Source organism: Oryzias latipes, chromosome 15 (assembly GCF_002234675.1).
Source record: "Oryzias latipes chromosome 15, ASM223467v1".
In the NCBI taxonomy this organism is placed as follows: domain Eukaryota; kingdom Metazoa; phylum Chordata; class Actinopteri; order Beloniformes; family Adrianichthyidae; genus Oryzias; species Oryzias latipes.
Genome location: NC_019873.2, coordinates 21141239 through 21160270, shown reverse-complemented (window position 1 = coordinate 21160270; position 19032 = coordinate 21141239). Strand labels below are relative to the sequence as shown.

The following is a 19032-nucleotide window of genomic DNA, read 5'->3' as shown; positions in this document are numbered from 1 at the left end:
TTACATCTATCAATTGGATCAAGAATGCCTTTAAATGTCAGAGTCTAGATGCTGAAAAAGACAGTAATAGAAAAAAGGATGAGGTCTTCTTTTTAGATTTTCCTTCCCATCACCAAATTTAGAATAAAAAATATATAGGTTTTATAGATTAATGGAATACTTTCTTTAAAACAAAGGTCCAGAAGAAGTTTTTTTGTTTAAATGATTTTAAATAAATACATTTTTTAATTAAAATGGATTTTTAAGTAACCCAAAGTCATTTTATCATTTTTCTATTTGTTTTGTGTTTTAATTCATGTAAATTGACTGTATTTTTTATTTCTTATATATCTTCTTGGTTGTCCTGTCTCAAAATCAAGCCAAAATGTCTTAGAATCATAGGCTAGATGCACAACTATATACTCACTTGTTTTATTTTTTTCTGTATAGCAATTTGTATTTTATTTACCAAATTTGATTTAAAGTTAGATAAATGCCGCTTAAAAGAGAGACAAATCTTTTGTTAACTTAAGAATATTCATGGGACTGAATAGATATTTTTAATATATTTAAAACAAGATGAATCATGCACACTTTGGCAATTCTGTGATATTTGCTGCCAACCTTTTTTTTCTTTTTCTTAACTGTGGTGTCATCTTTTCTTTTCACATATCGTTACAACAGGAGTAAACTTCAGACTTTTCCTTGTCCTTTTTATGCAGAACATCCCTTCCATCAGCAAGGTTACTCTTTCCTGTAACAATACTGAGCACACAACCATTTTTTCATCCCCCATTCAAATGCCAAACTATTAAAAATGCAATAACACTGGGGTGTTTATTTATTTCTTCAGCCACAATGCATTTGATCAATACAAAGGGACATCACATGAAAGCAATCAAGCTCTCATTATCAATAATTGATGGTGCCATCAGCAGGGCTTCTTTTGTGAGTTGTTCAAATAAAAAGAGGGATCTGAGAGGAACCGTTATTCAGCCCTTCACTGGTCAGCTGTTGGAAAGTTGGGTTGACAATAAGAGGGAATGCTGATATCAAATGCCTAGATCGGAGATTGTAGCTGGACCTGTCTGTTTTTATCCAAAGTGTGGAAATAGTTAAAAAATAAATAACCCATTTGATGTTTAGGAATTATTACATGACATGATTTATATATTTATATATAAGCTGCAGTCATCATTAAGTGCACCTAATAGTATAAATATGGTACTTCTGATAACAATAATTTGCCTTCATGGTTTTCTAATTCTATTGACTCGCTTCTGCCTCCATTCAAGTCACTAACAACATATTCGACATTCATTATTTAGGGGATGCTTTTCAAAAAATGCCCTTTCACCTGCAGGGGATTGTTGCTGTCCAATTACAGATGCTATAGCTGTTATTGTGTCTGCATGTGAGAGCAGAGTTGTTTTGGTTTGGATGAACTAGAAGTCTTGAAACCCTACCTTACACAAACTCATGTATTTTCTCTCTTTCTCTCCATAGGTGGTTTTAGTCTTTGCACTGAGCATCGGAGCCCTCGGAATATACTTTATAGACTCATCAGAGTGAGTATCAATAACACTCTTGTGTCAAAGTTTGGCAAAATGGTTAGCTAAGCTGCTTTATTGATGGGAATACGTTGCATGTACGGCATTCATTGATATGCATGCTGGATCCTAATGAAGTCCTTTTCGAAACACAGCAGTCTCTGCAAAGCAAAAACACACATTCACACCCCCACAGAGACTTTATGTGCACACATACTATACAAGGGCAAAACATACATACAGCTTTGGTTTTGTCAATGGAAAGTCTAGGAGTTACCATGGAAACAGAGGTTTGTGTTGTGTATGTGCTGGAAAACCTTCTCCTTTTGAGCGCACACTAGGGTGTTGATGTTGTCAGTTCTTGGCGGGAAGTAATCCACAAGAAGCAGCCCTGGCATTTTTCCCGTTCTTTCATATCATCTTGACACAAACTGCCTTTTAAATTAATTGTTCGGTATTTTATGTTTTTGAAACATTGCTAGTAGAGATATTTTTTAAAAGAAGGTTCCTAGCTTGGCATATATTGCACAGAGACACGGTGTATTAGTTAGGGAAGAGCAGCTAAACATATTTTATGCAGTCTAATTCCCTTTAACGGACAGGGTGTGCATTTATCACGGGAATCGCTGTTGCTGCAGACACTCGAGTATGTTAACTGAAAGCAAGAGTGAGCAGGGACTCATCCATCCTTCTGCTGCAGGGATTTAAACAGGCCTTTGGCTTTGCTGGGGCACAGATTCTGCAAAACACCATCCCGGCTCAGAGTTTTGAACTCCCACCTCTTGTACGCTTTCATGCCTGTTTGCCATTTTCTATTCACCCATTAAGCCTGATTCTGACTAAATAGGTAGTCAGATCCTACATTTAAATATAACTGGAGCAATATTTGATTAAAAAAAACTTTGCAAAATGTAATATCAGTGAAAAGCCTTGGCACTAAAATCATTTTAAAAGCAATCTAAAGCAATCAAGGTTGTGATTGGTCAGCCGATCAATCAACCCAAATTTTGCCACATTTCATAAAAAGGACTAGAATAAAAGAAAAAATGTATGTAACTATAAAAGCAGCATTAGGCAAAACTCCTGTTCAGCTGACTTGACTAAACTGATGGCAATTTTTTCTGTGCTATCAAACATATTTTAGAGGCAATTAGCTTGAAATTGGTTAGATTGTAGATTTAAAAAATTTTGAATTTCTGACATTGTCTAAAAACACATTAATAAAGCAATGGTTCTGAATTAACTTAAATCTAAAGATTTCAGGAAAAAAACACTTTATTAGACTTTTTTAGTATTTTGATATGTGTTACTGGTTAAATTTAAAACATGTATATTCTTAATGTTATGTATATTATATATGCACAAATACTACATATTAGGAATGGTAAAATCCCGTTTTCTTGTGCCTTAAAATCATTTTATCTTTACATTTTCTCTGCAAATGTCTAAGATTGATCAATAAACCCCCAAATGTTTTGCTTTTCCGTCATCTTCTTGCCTTTCTTTTTTTGTGTACATTACTTGTAATGTAATGTTACTTGTAAAGTAACAAGTAGCTTGTAAAGTTTGTCTTTACTCTTATACAAAGTGTGAAATTGTGTTACTGTCCTCGTGTCTATGAGGCCAGGAGATGCTGTATGATAATCCCATGAGAAGTAAATCTAAACTGCAATCCAATTTGTTCAGTCTTATCTTTTAGAAGCAGCAGATACATTTTTTTGTGGGCCTTCATCTTCCCACCCGTTTTTACCTCAGGATAAAAATCCTCATCTGCCTTTTCTTTAAATCTTTATCTATTCTGCTGCTCTCGTGTTTTTGCCCCGTTTGCCCATGGCACTTTTTTCAAAGCAGAAGTTTGAATCAAGACACGCATTTAAACTAAAAACATGACTTATTTGGAACTAAAATGTGCCGCTGGATACAGTATAGTCTGTAGTTTAAAAAATGATGACTGGCTAAACCCAATTACAAGAGATGGAACTTTTAAACAACAACAGGATTCAATAAACAAATTAAAATATGGAAAACATTAACTAAAATGTTAAAAACTAGAAACTTGAACATGATGTAACAAAAGGAGTGAAAACAGGGCGATCTGGCTTTAAGGGAATAATGGTTCTAAATATCTAGAGCAAGTAATAAACAAAGCAGCTGAGTTGAATAAAAACTAAAGTCTGGTGTGACTGAACACAAGTGAACAATTCGAAGCAAACAACAAGCAAAGCTTGAGAAAACCATGCCTGAAAAAAACTGAAAAAAGCACCAGTCCTCACAGTTAGTAACCAAAGCAAAAGTTTGAACCCTTTAACAGTGGAGATGGCGCTGGCGTCACTTCAATAACACACGTTCTTTGACATACCATTGACACGATCAAAATCAATCAGCTGATTCTGACGCAGAGAAAATCAGCTTTTCATATCAGTTTTGCACCGATATGCAACACAATACTGCTGTTAAGTGTTGCATATCAGTGCAAAGCTGCTTTTCTCCGCTTTCGAATCTGCTGGAACACATTGCGTAAACGATTGAAGAGTCACGGTGATCAAAAGAATTTCCACAGAGCAAAAGCTCATGTGCTAAATGTTACAAATATTAATGTTTCATGTATTTCTGTATTTCAGAGTCCCAATTAACCAAAATATTTATATATTTATGAGCACTGATGTCAAAATGATATTCTGATATAGTAGTGGCAATTTCCACCTGACACTTTCCTTTTTTCTCATGCTCTCATGGTAAAAATGCTCTGCAGAAATGTCATTTTTTTCCCATTCATTTTATAATCGGTTTTATCCCTTGGGAGGTCACGGAGCTACCGGAGCCTATCCCGGCCACTTGGGGGCGAAGGCAGGGGACATCCTGGACAGGTCGCCAGTCTGTCGCAGGGCCTAGAAACGTCCTCTAAAGTCGAATCTTTTGCTAACGTTTTAAAATTCAAGGAGGGCCGATTTATTATTTACTATTATAATGGTACAAATTATATGGTACCTGAAATTATATGGTATTATATGGTAATTATATGGTAATTATTATATTGTAATAGTTATATGGTTTAATTATCTTGGTATCAATTATTTATTATTACGGTTTTATTATTATGCGTTTGTTATTCCATTTTGCATTCCAACCTGTTGTTTTTTTTGGCTGTTGGCTGAAATAAAGATCATTCTAAGCTATTTCTGAGAAAGGCAACACTAGTGGGAGGGATTGGGCTTCGGTCTCTGTGGAAATGGTGAGGAAAGACATTTGGTGGAATAAGTAAGTGCATGTGGGTTGGATCCTTGGAGGCTGGAGCTATTATGTCTATTTCAGCAATACAGCTTAGTCCCTCGGGGCGAGGGCACACATTCATACTCAATATACCTTTCTGCAGGACCGGCATCAGTTTCCCAGGAGGCTTTTGTTTCCACCTGTATGCAGGTGGGCCTTTCATGAAAGGAACGAAGAAGGCCATCTCTGTAATTGATAATTGGAAACTCCGCTAGTTAGGCACAGAGATGACAATGTTGCTGCTTTTTTAATTTATTGAAATTAATAAAGAAACTTCAATTAGTATATTTTATTGCATAGAGATTTATTATAACTAAAAAAAAAGGGCTTCTTTCATTCTCCTGCACTGCGGCTCACTTTGGCTTAGTTGCCAAACTCATGCTATTTCAGTGATGTTGTCAATGAGAGGAGACTGTGTCCTCTCCCACCTACATCTGAATCAGCTTTAATACTTCGTCCTTTCTTTTTTCTTCTCTGTGCGCCCATGAAAAAAAAGAGGAATGTAGGACAAAGTCTCAGCAGGCTTCTCTTAAAGGGATGCCTTTGTTCCTGCTCCATTTCTGTTTCTATTCTCTCCTCTCTCAACCTCACCTTGCCACACAGGCAGACTTGTGTGTGTGCACTCTTGCACACACACAAGTCACGTTGCAGAAGGACACAGGAACACAAACTTTTGCTTGTAAACTCATAATTTTTGGGAACTAAGCTGAAAGAATCCCCAATAACTAATTTCAGCAGTTTCATGGATACAATTTTTCTCCCCCTGGGTTGTTTATGTTTTTTTTCCTACACCGTGACTCCCAGTCATTTTTTTATGACTGACTGATTCCCTCGTGAAATGTCAGTAGCACATTTATACCGATCATCGGTGTTACATCACAACTAACTTTTTATGATCAGGGAGCTGCTGCCGAGCCTAACTCCAGATGGTTGCTCGTACCGCAACATCTGGAAAGCCCTCCACAAAAGGACAGGCGCTGTCATTGAATCAACTTCCTGTTTATTAATGTCAATCCCGATCCCAGTAAAGCCAATAAATAAATAAATAAGAAAGAACAACTTTCGATTTGATTTTATTAAAAAAATATATTTTTAACTTTCATATAAATTAGAAATTGTATTACTATAAAAGTCTTGTTTTGGATAATAATCTAATAAACGATCAATATCTCAACAGTGAATATTTGTTCATGTAATGTATCATGTAATTGATATTTTTATGTTTTTTTGATAAGTAAATTAAATAAACTTGGGATTTAAAACCTCTCATAGGAATTACAATCCATTTTTAAAAAGGTACAAATAGTTAACTCAATTATTAGTGGCAGAAATTAATGTTTAAACGCTTTCAAAACAATCATTTTGATGCAATTTGGCAAATCCAATACCAGGATCTGCAACCTTCAACACGTAAAGAGCCATTCTAGTTGATTTACTGACTGCAACCCAGTAGGAGGCGCAAATACTTGAAAATAAAAATTGAAAAATTGATTTATGATTTTTCATAATGAAACATAAATTTGCACTTATTTTAACTTTTGATACTTGATCAAATTTTGCTATGAAGATTTTTGAAACAGTGTTTTGTTTATTTTACTAATATAGTATTTTATCAATCATACATGACTTTTATAAGTAACATAATCTGCATATATTTTGGATAAATGATCTGCATTTGACATGTTAATTTCTAAAACAGTCATTCTTTCATAATAATTTAAGTAATTCATTTTTGTCATGTGCTTTATTGATATTTCAGGATTCTTAATTCTGTCTTATAAAAGCTTGGAACCGGATAATGACCCATCATGTAATAAAATGGTTACGGTAGAACAGGGGTAGGATTATATCAGTTCGCTTCCTTCCACTCCCTTTCAAGCAATATTTATTAATATGTCTAATTATCCTTAGTTTGATTCGTCATTGTATGAATGTACAACTGATGATTGTATTGTTTTTGTGTATTATTCTTATTTGATTGCTTTAAATAAACCATTTCATATCAAATCAGATCAGATCAAAATACTATCTTCATTCTTTTGAAAGTAAGATACTGAGTAATATTTATGTTAATGTTTGTATTAGGATGAATATAAATTAATGTATTGTTTTGGGTTTTTTTAATAACTAAAATGCCAAAGATTTTTTTTAATCGAAATATGTAATAGTGCATACTGCATCTTTTGATAGAGATTCACATGACTTCCTTTCAAAATAAGACTCCCTATACCACATAGGTACATTTCAATGCAGCAAATGTAGTAGTTGGTAGTCTGATGTCAGCTGTGGTTTTAACATATTAAAATATTATGCACAGTTTATTTTATCCTTGTTGGTGCATCCATCCATCCATCTCCTTCTGCTTATCCGGGTCGCGGGGGCAGCAGTCTAAGCAAAGATGCCCAGACTTCCCTCTCCCCGGCCACTTCCTCCATCTTAGACAGAAATTCATAAAGCTAACACATCTAAAAAATCTAAACTAATGACCTTTAATGGATTTTTTGGACCATAAAGCTTAAAATCATTAAACGTTCTTCAACAATAGACAGTATAAGCTGACTGACTGACCTCAAATTGATTTAGTGTGTCTACAATTTGTTTTTGTTTCTCTTTGAATAAATTATGATATGAAGCTGTGGAGTAAACTTCTGATGCTTTTTCATCTTTTTTCTCTTCCTCCGGTGGAGCTGTCTTTTTTTAGCATCATTTAATGAAGTGTAGTTTGCTTCAGCAATGTGCTATTTTCATTCACAGACTGCTACAGACCAAAGCAGTAAAATGCTTGTAGCAGGAGGTGAGTCATTTACATGAAAATTTGAGTCATCTATTTTTAGCTTCTCTGAAGAGCTTATATTTGTCCACTACCCTCTAAGGTTCTTAAGTGTTTCTTAGCTTAGCATGGATCAGAATCAGTCTCTTAAGACAATTATCAGACCTTCTTTCAGTCCTAAGATTCCTTTTTTTTTTCCCCCCCGCCACTTATGCTTGTATATGCATCACACTTGAAAGGCTTTTTGAAGTGTTTGCACACTAAATATTGAGATGTACAGCGTGTTATAACACATGATGCTCAGAGATGTACTGGAGCAGGAAGACATTTTTGCGGTGAGAGAAACGACACAGATTTGGTGAATGTTGCTCTGTCAAGCAATTAGCAGTCAGTCAAGTGGGCAGCAGAGTATTGTTTTTGTTTTCTCACGGGACAACCTTGCTGTTGCTCCTTATCCAAGGTCATGCATCCAAGGATGGGAAAGGACTTGCTGTGTGGACTGCTTAAAGGTGTTTTGGACTATTTTTAGAGGGCCACTCACTTATATGCTCAGTTGATCTTAAAAACAGATACCTTGAACTATGTGATTACATTTTCTTCTGACTTGATCTTCCAATTTTTGAAAGTTAGTGAAGGGAAAAATGTTTTTTTCTTCTGAGATACTATCCATCTTTGTTGTTATCTGCAAATCATTATTTTCCTGCTGCTTATTGCTCTTTCTGAGCTTATACACCCTTTCCAAAAAATTGAACATGTATTCATTTCCATAACTCCATTCAAAAATAATAATTCATAGATCATAGATGCAGGGCCCACTGTTCAATCGATAAGCATTTAATTGAACTTTAAAAAATTAGAATTCTGTAGAGAATGACCGTTTACTTCTCAGTTTTTTAAAACGATAAAGACAGATATTATGATTACATCAAATCAGTCAAAATAAAGTATTTTCAAAATCATCAATACTTCAACAGTATGGGCAGGGGTCAGGTCCTGCTTTAAGATGAAATCTGCACGTCCATCCAGATCCTCAAGAATCAAGAATCATTTTGGTAGACTGTTGCCTTAAAATAAATACAATTTTCCCTTTCTTTTAATTGGAGTAAAATTTCAAAACATAACTGTTTGAAAAAAATGACCTTTAAAAAACAAACAAACAATGCTTCTAGTTTAGTATTATGTAAAAAAAGAGTGTCTCAGCTTTATCACATTTTAAAAACTAAAATGTTTTTTCAATATTAGTCAGAGGAAATATGGTTGATTACTAAGCCGTTTTAATCAGCTGCAGCTCTGCTGGACACGCCATGAAGGCTGAACATCTGAGTTCATGAATCATGTTTTGATCGGCAGTTCTCAGAATTTCCTTTGTTCCAGTGATATCAAACTAATAGAATTGTCTTAAATCAGACAGAGTTTAGCTAAAATGATGTCTTATAAATAAGAACTGGTACTCATTCAGGAAACAGCGCTGCCCCTGTTGTGTGCCGACCATCTCTCTATAAATTACCAAGATTGCTGTGAGTCACATGACTGAAAATGCGCTGTTATTCAGAATTAGGACAGAGCCTGGCCTGGGGGAAGTGCCACAATGACCACTCCAAATGGTGTCTTGGGTATGCACCATCTGCGTGTTTGTGTAGATACGGGTATTTATACTTTCCTTATGTTCATGTGTGTTTTTGTTTTTATGTGTGTGGAATAATTGAGTATGTGAGCAATAAGTACATTCATGGATCAATGACATTGGAGTGTAGGTGGTGTGGTTTCAAAGCTGCAGTCATGTTTATAGAAAAAAAAATTGGTTCTGCTTCTCATTTTAAGGTTTTTTTAGAGTAAAAAAAAAACTTCTGGTGATCACAATGTCTATATTTTCCACTAAGAACCTTCAATAAAAATGTTGTTGAAATGCTGAAGAAACCTAATGAGAATGCACAACACAGCGAAACAAAATCTATATTTTGAACCTCACATCCTTGACTCATTCTAAACATTGCTGCATAAAGTCAGAGTTTTACATCATCCTAAAGATCGAGTCTGTCCTTGGGCTGCTGTCCTCAAGAAAGGCTACATAATTATGAATTAAAAGTTGGGTTTTTCCCCTTAAGCAATCTGTCCTCTGCGCGTGCATTCGACCATTAGAGTGAAGTGGTATGTCTTTCGCAATGATGTTAAGAAAGTAAAGTTTCACTGCTGTTTGAAAAAAATCATCACTGAAATCAATTCTGGTCAAACTGCCTCTAAATAGCCATGCACCCAAACCGTTCTGGATGCTCCGGCTTTTTCTCACAGTTGAATTTCTTTGCTTCCCGGGAGGAATATTTGCTGCACGGCCCTGTGATCAGCTGAGGAATGAGCTTAATGCACCATTTGTTATTGCTTTTGTTGGAGACATTCTCTTCCTAATGGTTAATCATTGCCCTGCAAATAAGATGATTGATTATGTGACAGGGCTGACTGATTGCAACTCGTTCATCATCAGCGAAGCAGAATTTACAAAGCAGCACTGTCCGGGCGATTGCTAACTTCATGCACCATGAATAAGAAAGAAAAAAATCTGCTGGAATATGAGGATCTGACAGACGCTTAATAATTCATGCAAGCTCAAAGTTCCATCACATCAAAGCAGCTAGGAATTTTATTTTAAGATTGATTTTGTGTGACTGACTGTAGCTTTCATCTCGATCCAAGACCCCATGTGTGTCGGTGGAGAACATGTAGGCGGACACTGAATGATTTTTTTTTATTTCACTTTTAGCAGTTGAGGTTTTGCAGATTGCTCAAATTAAAAGCGATGAACACATAAAGCTCATTTTTTTTAAGTTTACTATTTTACTTGTTTACCTGTCATGGTTAAAAACAGTTTAAAGTCCCACCCCGATCATCTTTTGATCCATTTTCAAAGTGTCTTGTAACCCTTGTGCTATCTTAGATGACCCCACCTTTACATTGACGTGTTCTCACTACCATGACAAAGGTGGATAAAGGTGGAAAGATTTCATGTAATCCATGGACACCAGTGAAGATCACAAATCATTGAAGAAAAAAGGTTCAGCGCACTGTCTAGTGGGTCTAGATGACCCAACTTTCAATGTTAAAGTGCCTAGGATAGCACAAGGGTTAAATATAACTATACCATTTGTGGCCAAAATAAGAAGCCTGTGTTGTTTTCTAAGACATAGTTTCTGCAGAGCAGCTGTAGTTTTTAGAAATTTGCCTCTGAGTTGAGTTGTGGGCGGGTGTGATGAAGTGGAGTAAACCTGCCCCGACTTCCCATCATCAGTCAGCACTCTCTCTTTCTAGTTTACAGCTCCCCACAACCCAATGGTGGAACAAAAAAGCTTAATTTTCCTTTATTTATGTCCTGCAACATAAGAAAAAAGCTACAAGAACATGTTAAAACCACCAAATACACCATTTTCATCAGAGTGGATCTTTAAATCATGTTTTCTAAGCATTAGCTTGTATTTTGCAATATTTGACAAGAGATAATCCTAATGAAGTATTATTTCTTCTCTTTCTTCTGTGTTCCAGTCCTATTGAATCCTGTCAGAGCTTCTACGACGATTTCACGTTGCAGATCGACATGGCCTTCAATGTCTTCTTCCTTCTATACTTTGGCTTGCGGGTAAGCATGCACACATGCAACAAACTTTGCATTATTCACTTAAAGGTGTTGGTTTTGCTTGACTCAGTTTCCATCATGACTAAAATATTTGTTTCAATTTGATTGGTCATTTTTTAACTGCAGGACAGCTAATATTTCTTAGATACTCCCACCTTTGTCCTGTGCAAATAGCTACACAACATGCCTTTAAAACTTAACCCAACTTTGTTACATAGATGTTTCTATGATGTCTGTCACACCACTGCAGCGGTGATGCAAATGCAAGCCTGACATTCTGAATGAATAAATAAACTTATAAGCTGCTTACACCGCCATCTATGTGCATGACTCAGCAAGCAGGGTGAAACTCCTCCATGTTCTTTTTTTCCCCCCAAAGTATTGTGTCAGCACTGTCAAAAGAAGACACAGCAGTTTGACTTGTGATTGTGAGCTGCAGTGGCCTTTCTCGTGAAAAGAAAGTGAGGTGTCATGTTTTTCTTTTTTTTTTTTGTTTGTTCCCTGACAGTTTATAGCAGCCAATGACAAGCTTTGGTTCTGGCTGGAGGTCAACTCGGTGGTTGACTTCTTCACTGTTCCGCCTGTCTTTGTCTCTGTCTACTTAAACAGAAGCTGGCTGGGTAAGTTTGCATGCATTTAAAAGTGTCTGTTTCCAAATAAGATTATGAAGGTTTTTAGGAATCTGTAAGTTGAGGCAGGGGTCTGCAACCTCTAAGGCCAGATTCTTACAGCGAAGACAGCAAAGTCCCACCTGAAAGTTTAGAAAAATAAACTAAAAACACAATGAATCTATGTTTTTTTGCCATTAAGCCATTCATTTACCAAATAAAGCTTTTAAATATTGCAATAATTGAATTATAACAGTAATATATTTTTATATATTTAACCTTAATTATGACAGTAAAACATGCAAGTCATTTCAAAATAAAGTTCACTTAGTGTTAAATAAGATTATTCTACTGAACTAAAAATGTAAGAAAGCCAAGCCAAATACAGCATTTTCTGTGACTTATGGAGCTTTCATCCTTTTTTCTCATTTTCTATGTATTTAAAATCTGACAACATTAGTATAGAAGCCAAATTTTAAATTTATTATGAACAGTAAAACACTGAAAATGATTTAAATCTTTTACCATCAGTTGTCAGTTTTCTGTCATGTTTAAAATCTAAACATAAATGATAAAACTAATTTAAATTAAACAAAATAACCAAAACTACAAACAGTTTTTTTTCTAGATGGAGGGATAAAAGAGCTGCATGTGGCTTCGTAGCCTCAGGTTGCAGACCCCTGGGTTAGGGGACACTTTTGTGTCTCTGTTTTGAACCCACACGACACCTTTTGTGATATATTAAAATGTAAAAACAATATGTGGAACTTTAAAACATTATACACATAACATTAAATGTTGTGACACTAATCTAGGGTAGTTTTTGTTAGTATCTTTCCTACTCCAAAACTTTGTTTTCTTATTGCATGCCGACAGTCATCTAATCATAACAACATAACAAAAAAATGTAAATAAATTACAATATGTTGCTAATTTTAGTTTTTGCACATTATTACACATTTTAGTTTCTTTATTTCTGATTTTCCTTTTTCTGTGATTCCCACTCCTGCTTTTTATCCCTCTCTATCTCTCCCCCTGTCTCCTCCCATGTTTCCTTCTTCCTGGGAGGATGTCTCAAAGGCCCTGTTGCTTGGGGCTGCAGTCACTTCTCTGTTATCATGTGAAGTGACAGGGCTGGGTTCCTGTAAGGTTTCAGGGAGCACAGCCTCAGCAGAGTGAATGGACTGAGGAAAACGAAAGGGAGCCGCGGTTCTCCAACTCCGTTTGAGTGGCTGTGAATTCCATTTAGGTTTTTTTTGTTGTTCTTGTTGTGTGAAGGTCTTATATTTGTAGAAGCTCTTAAGGTGCCAATTTATTATTGCACTCTCACTGGCACACAGAAAAACATACATGCAAAAAGCATGTGTGATTGAAAGTTCATGCATGAGGAGACTGGAAAACACCCTAACCTGCATTACATAACGACCTACTTTTCCGACTGTGTTCAGAGAGCTGTGACCTGAATTATATTGCAGTATAAAGAGTTTCTTTGTAGGTGTGTTCTTTTGCAGATCTGCTGCCTTTTTGCCTAAAAAAGAAAAATATGGTGGGTTGCTGCTGCTAATTCTGCCTTCTAATGGATTCTCCAATCAGCTTTTTCAACCAAAATAAATTAACTGTGATGGTTCAAACTTGACCAAACTCTTGGGCAAATGTAGACTGTTTAAACGATGATGTCTAAAAAAAGCTAAATTAAAATCACAAATTTTCAAGCTGAATTTTTCTTCTCTTTTTACTAACTACTTGAAAAAAGCCTTAATTTTTTTTTTTGTTACAAAGTTCTTTTATTCTGTAGGGCATAAAATATAATGAATTAACCAATAAACAACCCAGACCCATTTTTACTTAAAAATAAAAATACCATATTTTTTGGACTATAGGTAACTCTGGAGTATAAATCACAGCAGCAAAAAAAAAAAAAAAAAAAGCATAATAAAGAAAAGAAAATCATATATAAGTCTCCCTTTTTAAGATAAATTTATTCGACTAAATACCGGAAGATGAACAGACAAGGCAAATCATAAAAATGGCATAAGTAACGATCTGTGATCTTTTTTGTATTGATTACAATTAATGCTTGAAACAAATAAATCTGAACAAATCAAATAATAGACTGAATGTCTGCACGCTTCACTGCTGTAACACACTGATCCTATTTAATTGTAATGAAACAAAGGAGGTATTTAGTAGAACAGGGCAACATTTGAACAATTATTCCAGTAACTATAGCATTAAGATCATGCTAGCAAGTCATATAAACTCTTTTTATCACTTCAAATCACTCACTTCATTGTCGCTTAGGAACAATTCCATGACTTATACTCCAAAAAATACGGTACGTGGAATACACCACAAAACAAGTGGACCACAAAACACATAACTGATATTTTTCTGTTATGCTACGTACACACAGGCATGTGTTGTGCTGAACGCGGGTTCCTGAGTGTGCTTTTAACATATGGGGTTCACACTGGACTGTTTCTACCCGATTCTGCCACTTGGCTTCACAGTTGGAAGAGCCTTGGTGCAAAACGTCAAAGTGTTGCAATCTAGTGAATCTTGCTACAGACTCTATTCCAGGGGTCGGGAACCTTTTTGGCCAAGAGAGCCATAAACGCCACATATTTTTAAATGTAATTTGCAAAGAGCCATACAATAATGTAGTGTCCCTTTCCCACACTGAGGCACGGAGACTTAACCTCTTTTAAAGTTCTTTATTCTGGTTACTGTAGACCGCAACAAACGCCGTTCAATTAAATCAGCAACTCCTGAATCTCCCCTGTCGACACGAGAGCGCTTCTCCCAACTTTATATTCCCCCCTCCCGCTCCAACCCTCCCATTTCCCTTATTCGGCCCATGGCTGAACCCCATTGGTCCAAACTACCTAACAACAGGCTGAGCGACAGAACTGAGAGCCAATCAGATCTCTGCTTGATGCGTTCATTGAACTACAGAACTTATAACGCGGCCCAACAGCCACCCAGTCCAACTCAGACCGCGACAATATGTTTAAAATTAAATATACAAATTAATGTGTGCATTTGATGTAATTTCAACATTTTTAAAGTACAATAAGTTTGTGGATTCCTTTGAATAACATTGTTATGTTGTTGCTGATAAATGATGAGTATTTCTCGTGGTAGTTCTGCTGATGGTCTAGTCTGGTTGATACGTGGTGAGTTTCTGCTTCATGCAGGCGTTGAGACTTTAAACGTGATCGTAGGTCTGAATGTTCTTTAGATGTGAGACAGACTGCTCACATGCAGACGGGGAGCCAAACACACACTCACACGCTGCAGTGAGTGACGGGCAGTGGGTTTTACGTTTTTACAATCCCTGCGCTATTCACCTGCTGCCTGTCCCCACAACACCTCAGCCCCCCCCTCTGCTTTCTCCCTCACACATCCCGTCCCCGCTACTCTTTCTCAGAGACGGGAGCGCGCACTTTTAGGCACGGCAATTCACAGGTTTCCAGTTGGTACAAACTCTGTGAATAATAGATAATTGTAAACTTATAGCGCTGGCGCAGATTTTTCTCTCCAAGCACCGCCACTACTGCGCGCCTCTGGCATCGCATCGCGCCCGAGAAGGACTGGTCTAATGAAAAAAAAAAAAGTATAATTAAAGATTTGTCTGCGAGCCACATGTGACCATCAAAAGAGCCATATATGGCTCGCGAGCCATAGGTCCCCGACCCCTGCTCTATTCTGATACATGAAAGACTGGTGTCGTAGTCGTCAGGCCAAGTACAGTACAAACAGTTTTTATTATTTTTTCCTTCATGATCAGTTTTTAAACATCTGGCACTTCCGTGAATCCATCTTTTTTAGATGGTACCAATGCGTCAATACCAAATCCGACTCCCTGATTGGTCAAAGTTGAACTGGTTTAACTTTCAACATGTGTTCAATAGCAATAGCGCGTTCAATAGCGCGTTCTGTGTGTAGAGCCAGAAAATGGACTTAAAAGATTATGTAGTGACGCCTGAATGAAAGAGTATTGAAAAACAGGAGCCCAAAACGCGTATATTTGTCCAATTACATAGACTTTTCTTTGGAAGTGGCTGCTTGAACTTGCCAAGGATAATGTGAACGTATGGCATTACACTCATGTCACCATGATTTCTTTGGGATTAAATAACATCAAATTTGACCACAAAAAGCCTATACAAACACACACCCAAACTGCCTAGTGGTTATTTATGCTGATGGCATTCCAGAAAAAAGGTCTCTATTGCCATTGTATTTTAGTATTTGACAACCTTATTCTTCACATCTTTGTCATTCTGTTTACTGTTCACGCTTTTCAAGTCAGCTGAGTTGTAGCGCAGTGTTACCGTGGTGTTACACCAACATGTATCATTTGAAGGTATCAAAGTGAATCTGCTTGTTTTCCTTTGTGCAAGCATTTCTCTATTCCTTTATTACCATTTCAAATGTATTCATAGGCATAATTTAAAAAAGTATGCATACATGACTTTCAGTCTACTGTGCATATGTACAATATAATCACTGGTACTGAGACAAGCCGTCAATATTTTCTACTGTAGAAGCAACCTCTTTTGCTTACGTTGTGAGGAACTGCAATGAATAAGACACGGGGGAGTCAAATAATGGGCTACTGGTATTTATGATGTAACATGTTCCCAACTTATCTGGTGTTCGGGTCTTCATGAGGGTGATGAAAGAATACGAAATAGTGGTCTGGCTGCTAGGTGATAATCTGGTGAAATTTTGCATGAAATGTAGATAAAGTTAAAGCATTAAACTGGGACATTGTGTGAAATACATCATATTTTTACAAGATATGTGAGAAAGCTGATCACTAAAATGCTGGCACTCTTATGCCAGCATTTTAATTATTATATATACATAATTACTGCGTATGTATTAATTTATGTTTTTAGAGAACTTCTACCAGAGTTATGGCAGTTAAAAAATATTGGAAAATTAATTAACTTTTGTAATACCTTTTCTTTTTCAAATTAAAAAAAATGTTGGTTTAAAACAAGAGCTTTTCATTTTTAGAATGATTGTCAGGCTGTATCTTGTAGTGTAACCACCAGCTCATAACAGCACATAAAAATAATTTTTAGTGTGTTTATTAATACATGCGTTTTTCAATTTTCCAATTATTTTAATCCTGGTAATTTCAAATAGATCAGAAACATTTTTTTCTGATCTACTGTATCTGAAAAAATATGTTTTTTTTCTTCCATAAATATAGTGGACAGGTGACTAAAACTCCCACTGATTTTGCTTAAGCTCATGTTATCTGGTCGTGTTCCCGTCCACATGTTAAAGGCTAAGTGCTGTAAAGCCTGCGTTATAAAATTAACAGTGTGTAGATTTGCAGTGGGATGTGGTGTACCCTAACAAGCTGGTGATAGCTTTCAGAATGCCAATGGTCTGCCGAAAGTGTCGGTGGGTATTCAGGCCCTGTCAAGGACAAGAATCCTAATGAGCTGCCTCCATCCTGAAATAACACGGCAATTGAGCCATGGTGGGCCTGGAAAATATTCACAATTACACGGCGTGAGAGGAGGAAGCTATAACCTCACATCTAACTTTTCTTTCAAATTAAAATCTGTGATTCTCTCATAAATTAATGACATTTTTACTTCCTTCCCAAGTACTTCTTTGAAGATGGAAAGACTCAGAAGACCAATATATGACTAGTGCCATTTCATTATGGCTCCTCAGCAGGCTTTATACACAGATGGATTGAAGGACTGGTGGCTGTTAAAAATGATCCTTATGGAATGAAATAGTTCATGTTCTCTTTCCATTCCCTGCAAAAATTATTTAAAAAACCATCACCATGCCCTCAGTTTCAACCTAAGATGTGCAGAACTACACAAGGTGACCACTGAGATCCTGTGGAGGTGTTTTAACAAAAAGGCCACTAATGGAGGTTTCATCTGTGTTGTGTGGTAGAATCTTTCTCCTCTGGGCTTTCAAGCAAGTGCACCCCGTGTGTAATTCAGCTCATGTTCTCCCCGCCTCTGGGAATTAGGCATTGATTAAGTGGATCAGAATGATGTGTGGCTAATGTACATGAAGAGTTCTTGAGTGGGAAAAAAGGAAGTAATGCTGTTGAACTACTTGAGCTTTTCTATAGAGTTCTAGCTGAGTGAAAGAAGGAGCAGTTCGATGCCATAGAGCCTTTCACATCCGTGATGTCATTTCCACACATGCTGCAGTGCAATTATAATCAGGCTTTACCAAACAACATATACAAAAAGTTGTTTTAAAATCTGCTGGTGATCTGTTTGGGTTGCTGATCTAGTGCTGAACAGTGGGGTAAAGGACATCTTTGTGGCTCTTTCTTTTAACCTGCTACTGCCTCCTAGTGGTGCACTAGTGTGCAGTTATCAAACCCTGTTTTCCTGTAGAAAAAGGCTTACAGGACCCGACAGCCATAAGTGTGTGTGCCTTATGTTGGTCATTAACCACTGACAAGAAACACGCAGGGGAGGGGAGAGCATTTTTCTGGAATTTGAATTTTATTTTATTGTGTTAAAATGGTTAAAATATTAACAGAGCAAAAATGTGTAGTTAGTGTTAAATTGATATGTGTGTGCCTTTTGTCCTGCATGAATGAGCAGGAAGAACCAGTGGCCTGTACACTAGCGTGCATGCTAAAGTGCAATGTAACGGCGTTTAATCTAATCCTGGATGGGTTGACTGCCAGTTATATCCCAGATGAGCCACCACAGACAGCTGATTGATAAAAGGTCCCAGTGTACAGAACATGTGACAGCGAGGGCATGAAAAACCTCAATGAGACCAGAGTGGGATCAGATGATGGAAGCCTTTTTGAATGAGGATCAGCTGAGCTGACACGTGCATGGGAGAAGCTTTGGCAAGTGTTACACGCGTCCAAAGGAAGATCATCTCTTTGTGTTTTTCTCCATACTCACAGAAATGACCACGCATGTTTTTTTTATTCTATTTATTTTGGAGAGGATAAGCTTCAGAACACATGTTATAGCTGAATTTCTGCTCAGGAAGAACAACTATTTAATGAATTAATTGGAAAAATATCCAATAAATTTACAGCTTGACCTACTTTCTGTTGATAGCCTTCAGTGACAACATCCTACTGACTGCATTTTACTCATTGACTGTATCTGAGAACTGGACAGAGTGAGTGTGACGTCACCCATAGAAAACATCTTACGTCCAGCTCCAGTGATATGAAGTCAATTCAGTTGCCCTTTTTTGGCAACA

The 19032-nt window shown here is 36.7% G+C and overlaps 1 protein-coding gene across 26 annotated transcripts in view; it reads left to right on the top strand.

Moving 5' to 3' along the window:
- LOC101174692 (calcium-activated potassium channel subunit alpha-1) overlaps nucleotides 1–19032 on the top strand; it is a 159094-nt gene that overhangs the window by 69447 nt on the left and 70615 nt on the right. For all 26 annotated transcript variants that reach the window (XM_020709517.2, XM_020709521.2, XM_020709518.2 and 23 more), the window contains exons 3-5: nucleotides 1486–1547; nucleotides 11101–11194; nucleotides 11700–11811. In XM_020709517.2, the coding sequence (XP_020565176.1) occupies nucleotides 1486–1547; nucleotides 11101–11194; nucleotides 11700–11811 (268 nt within the window). The remainder of the gene's footprint in view (nucleotides 1–1485; nucleotides 1548–11100; nucleotides 11195–11699; nucleotides 11812–19032) is intronic.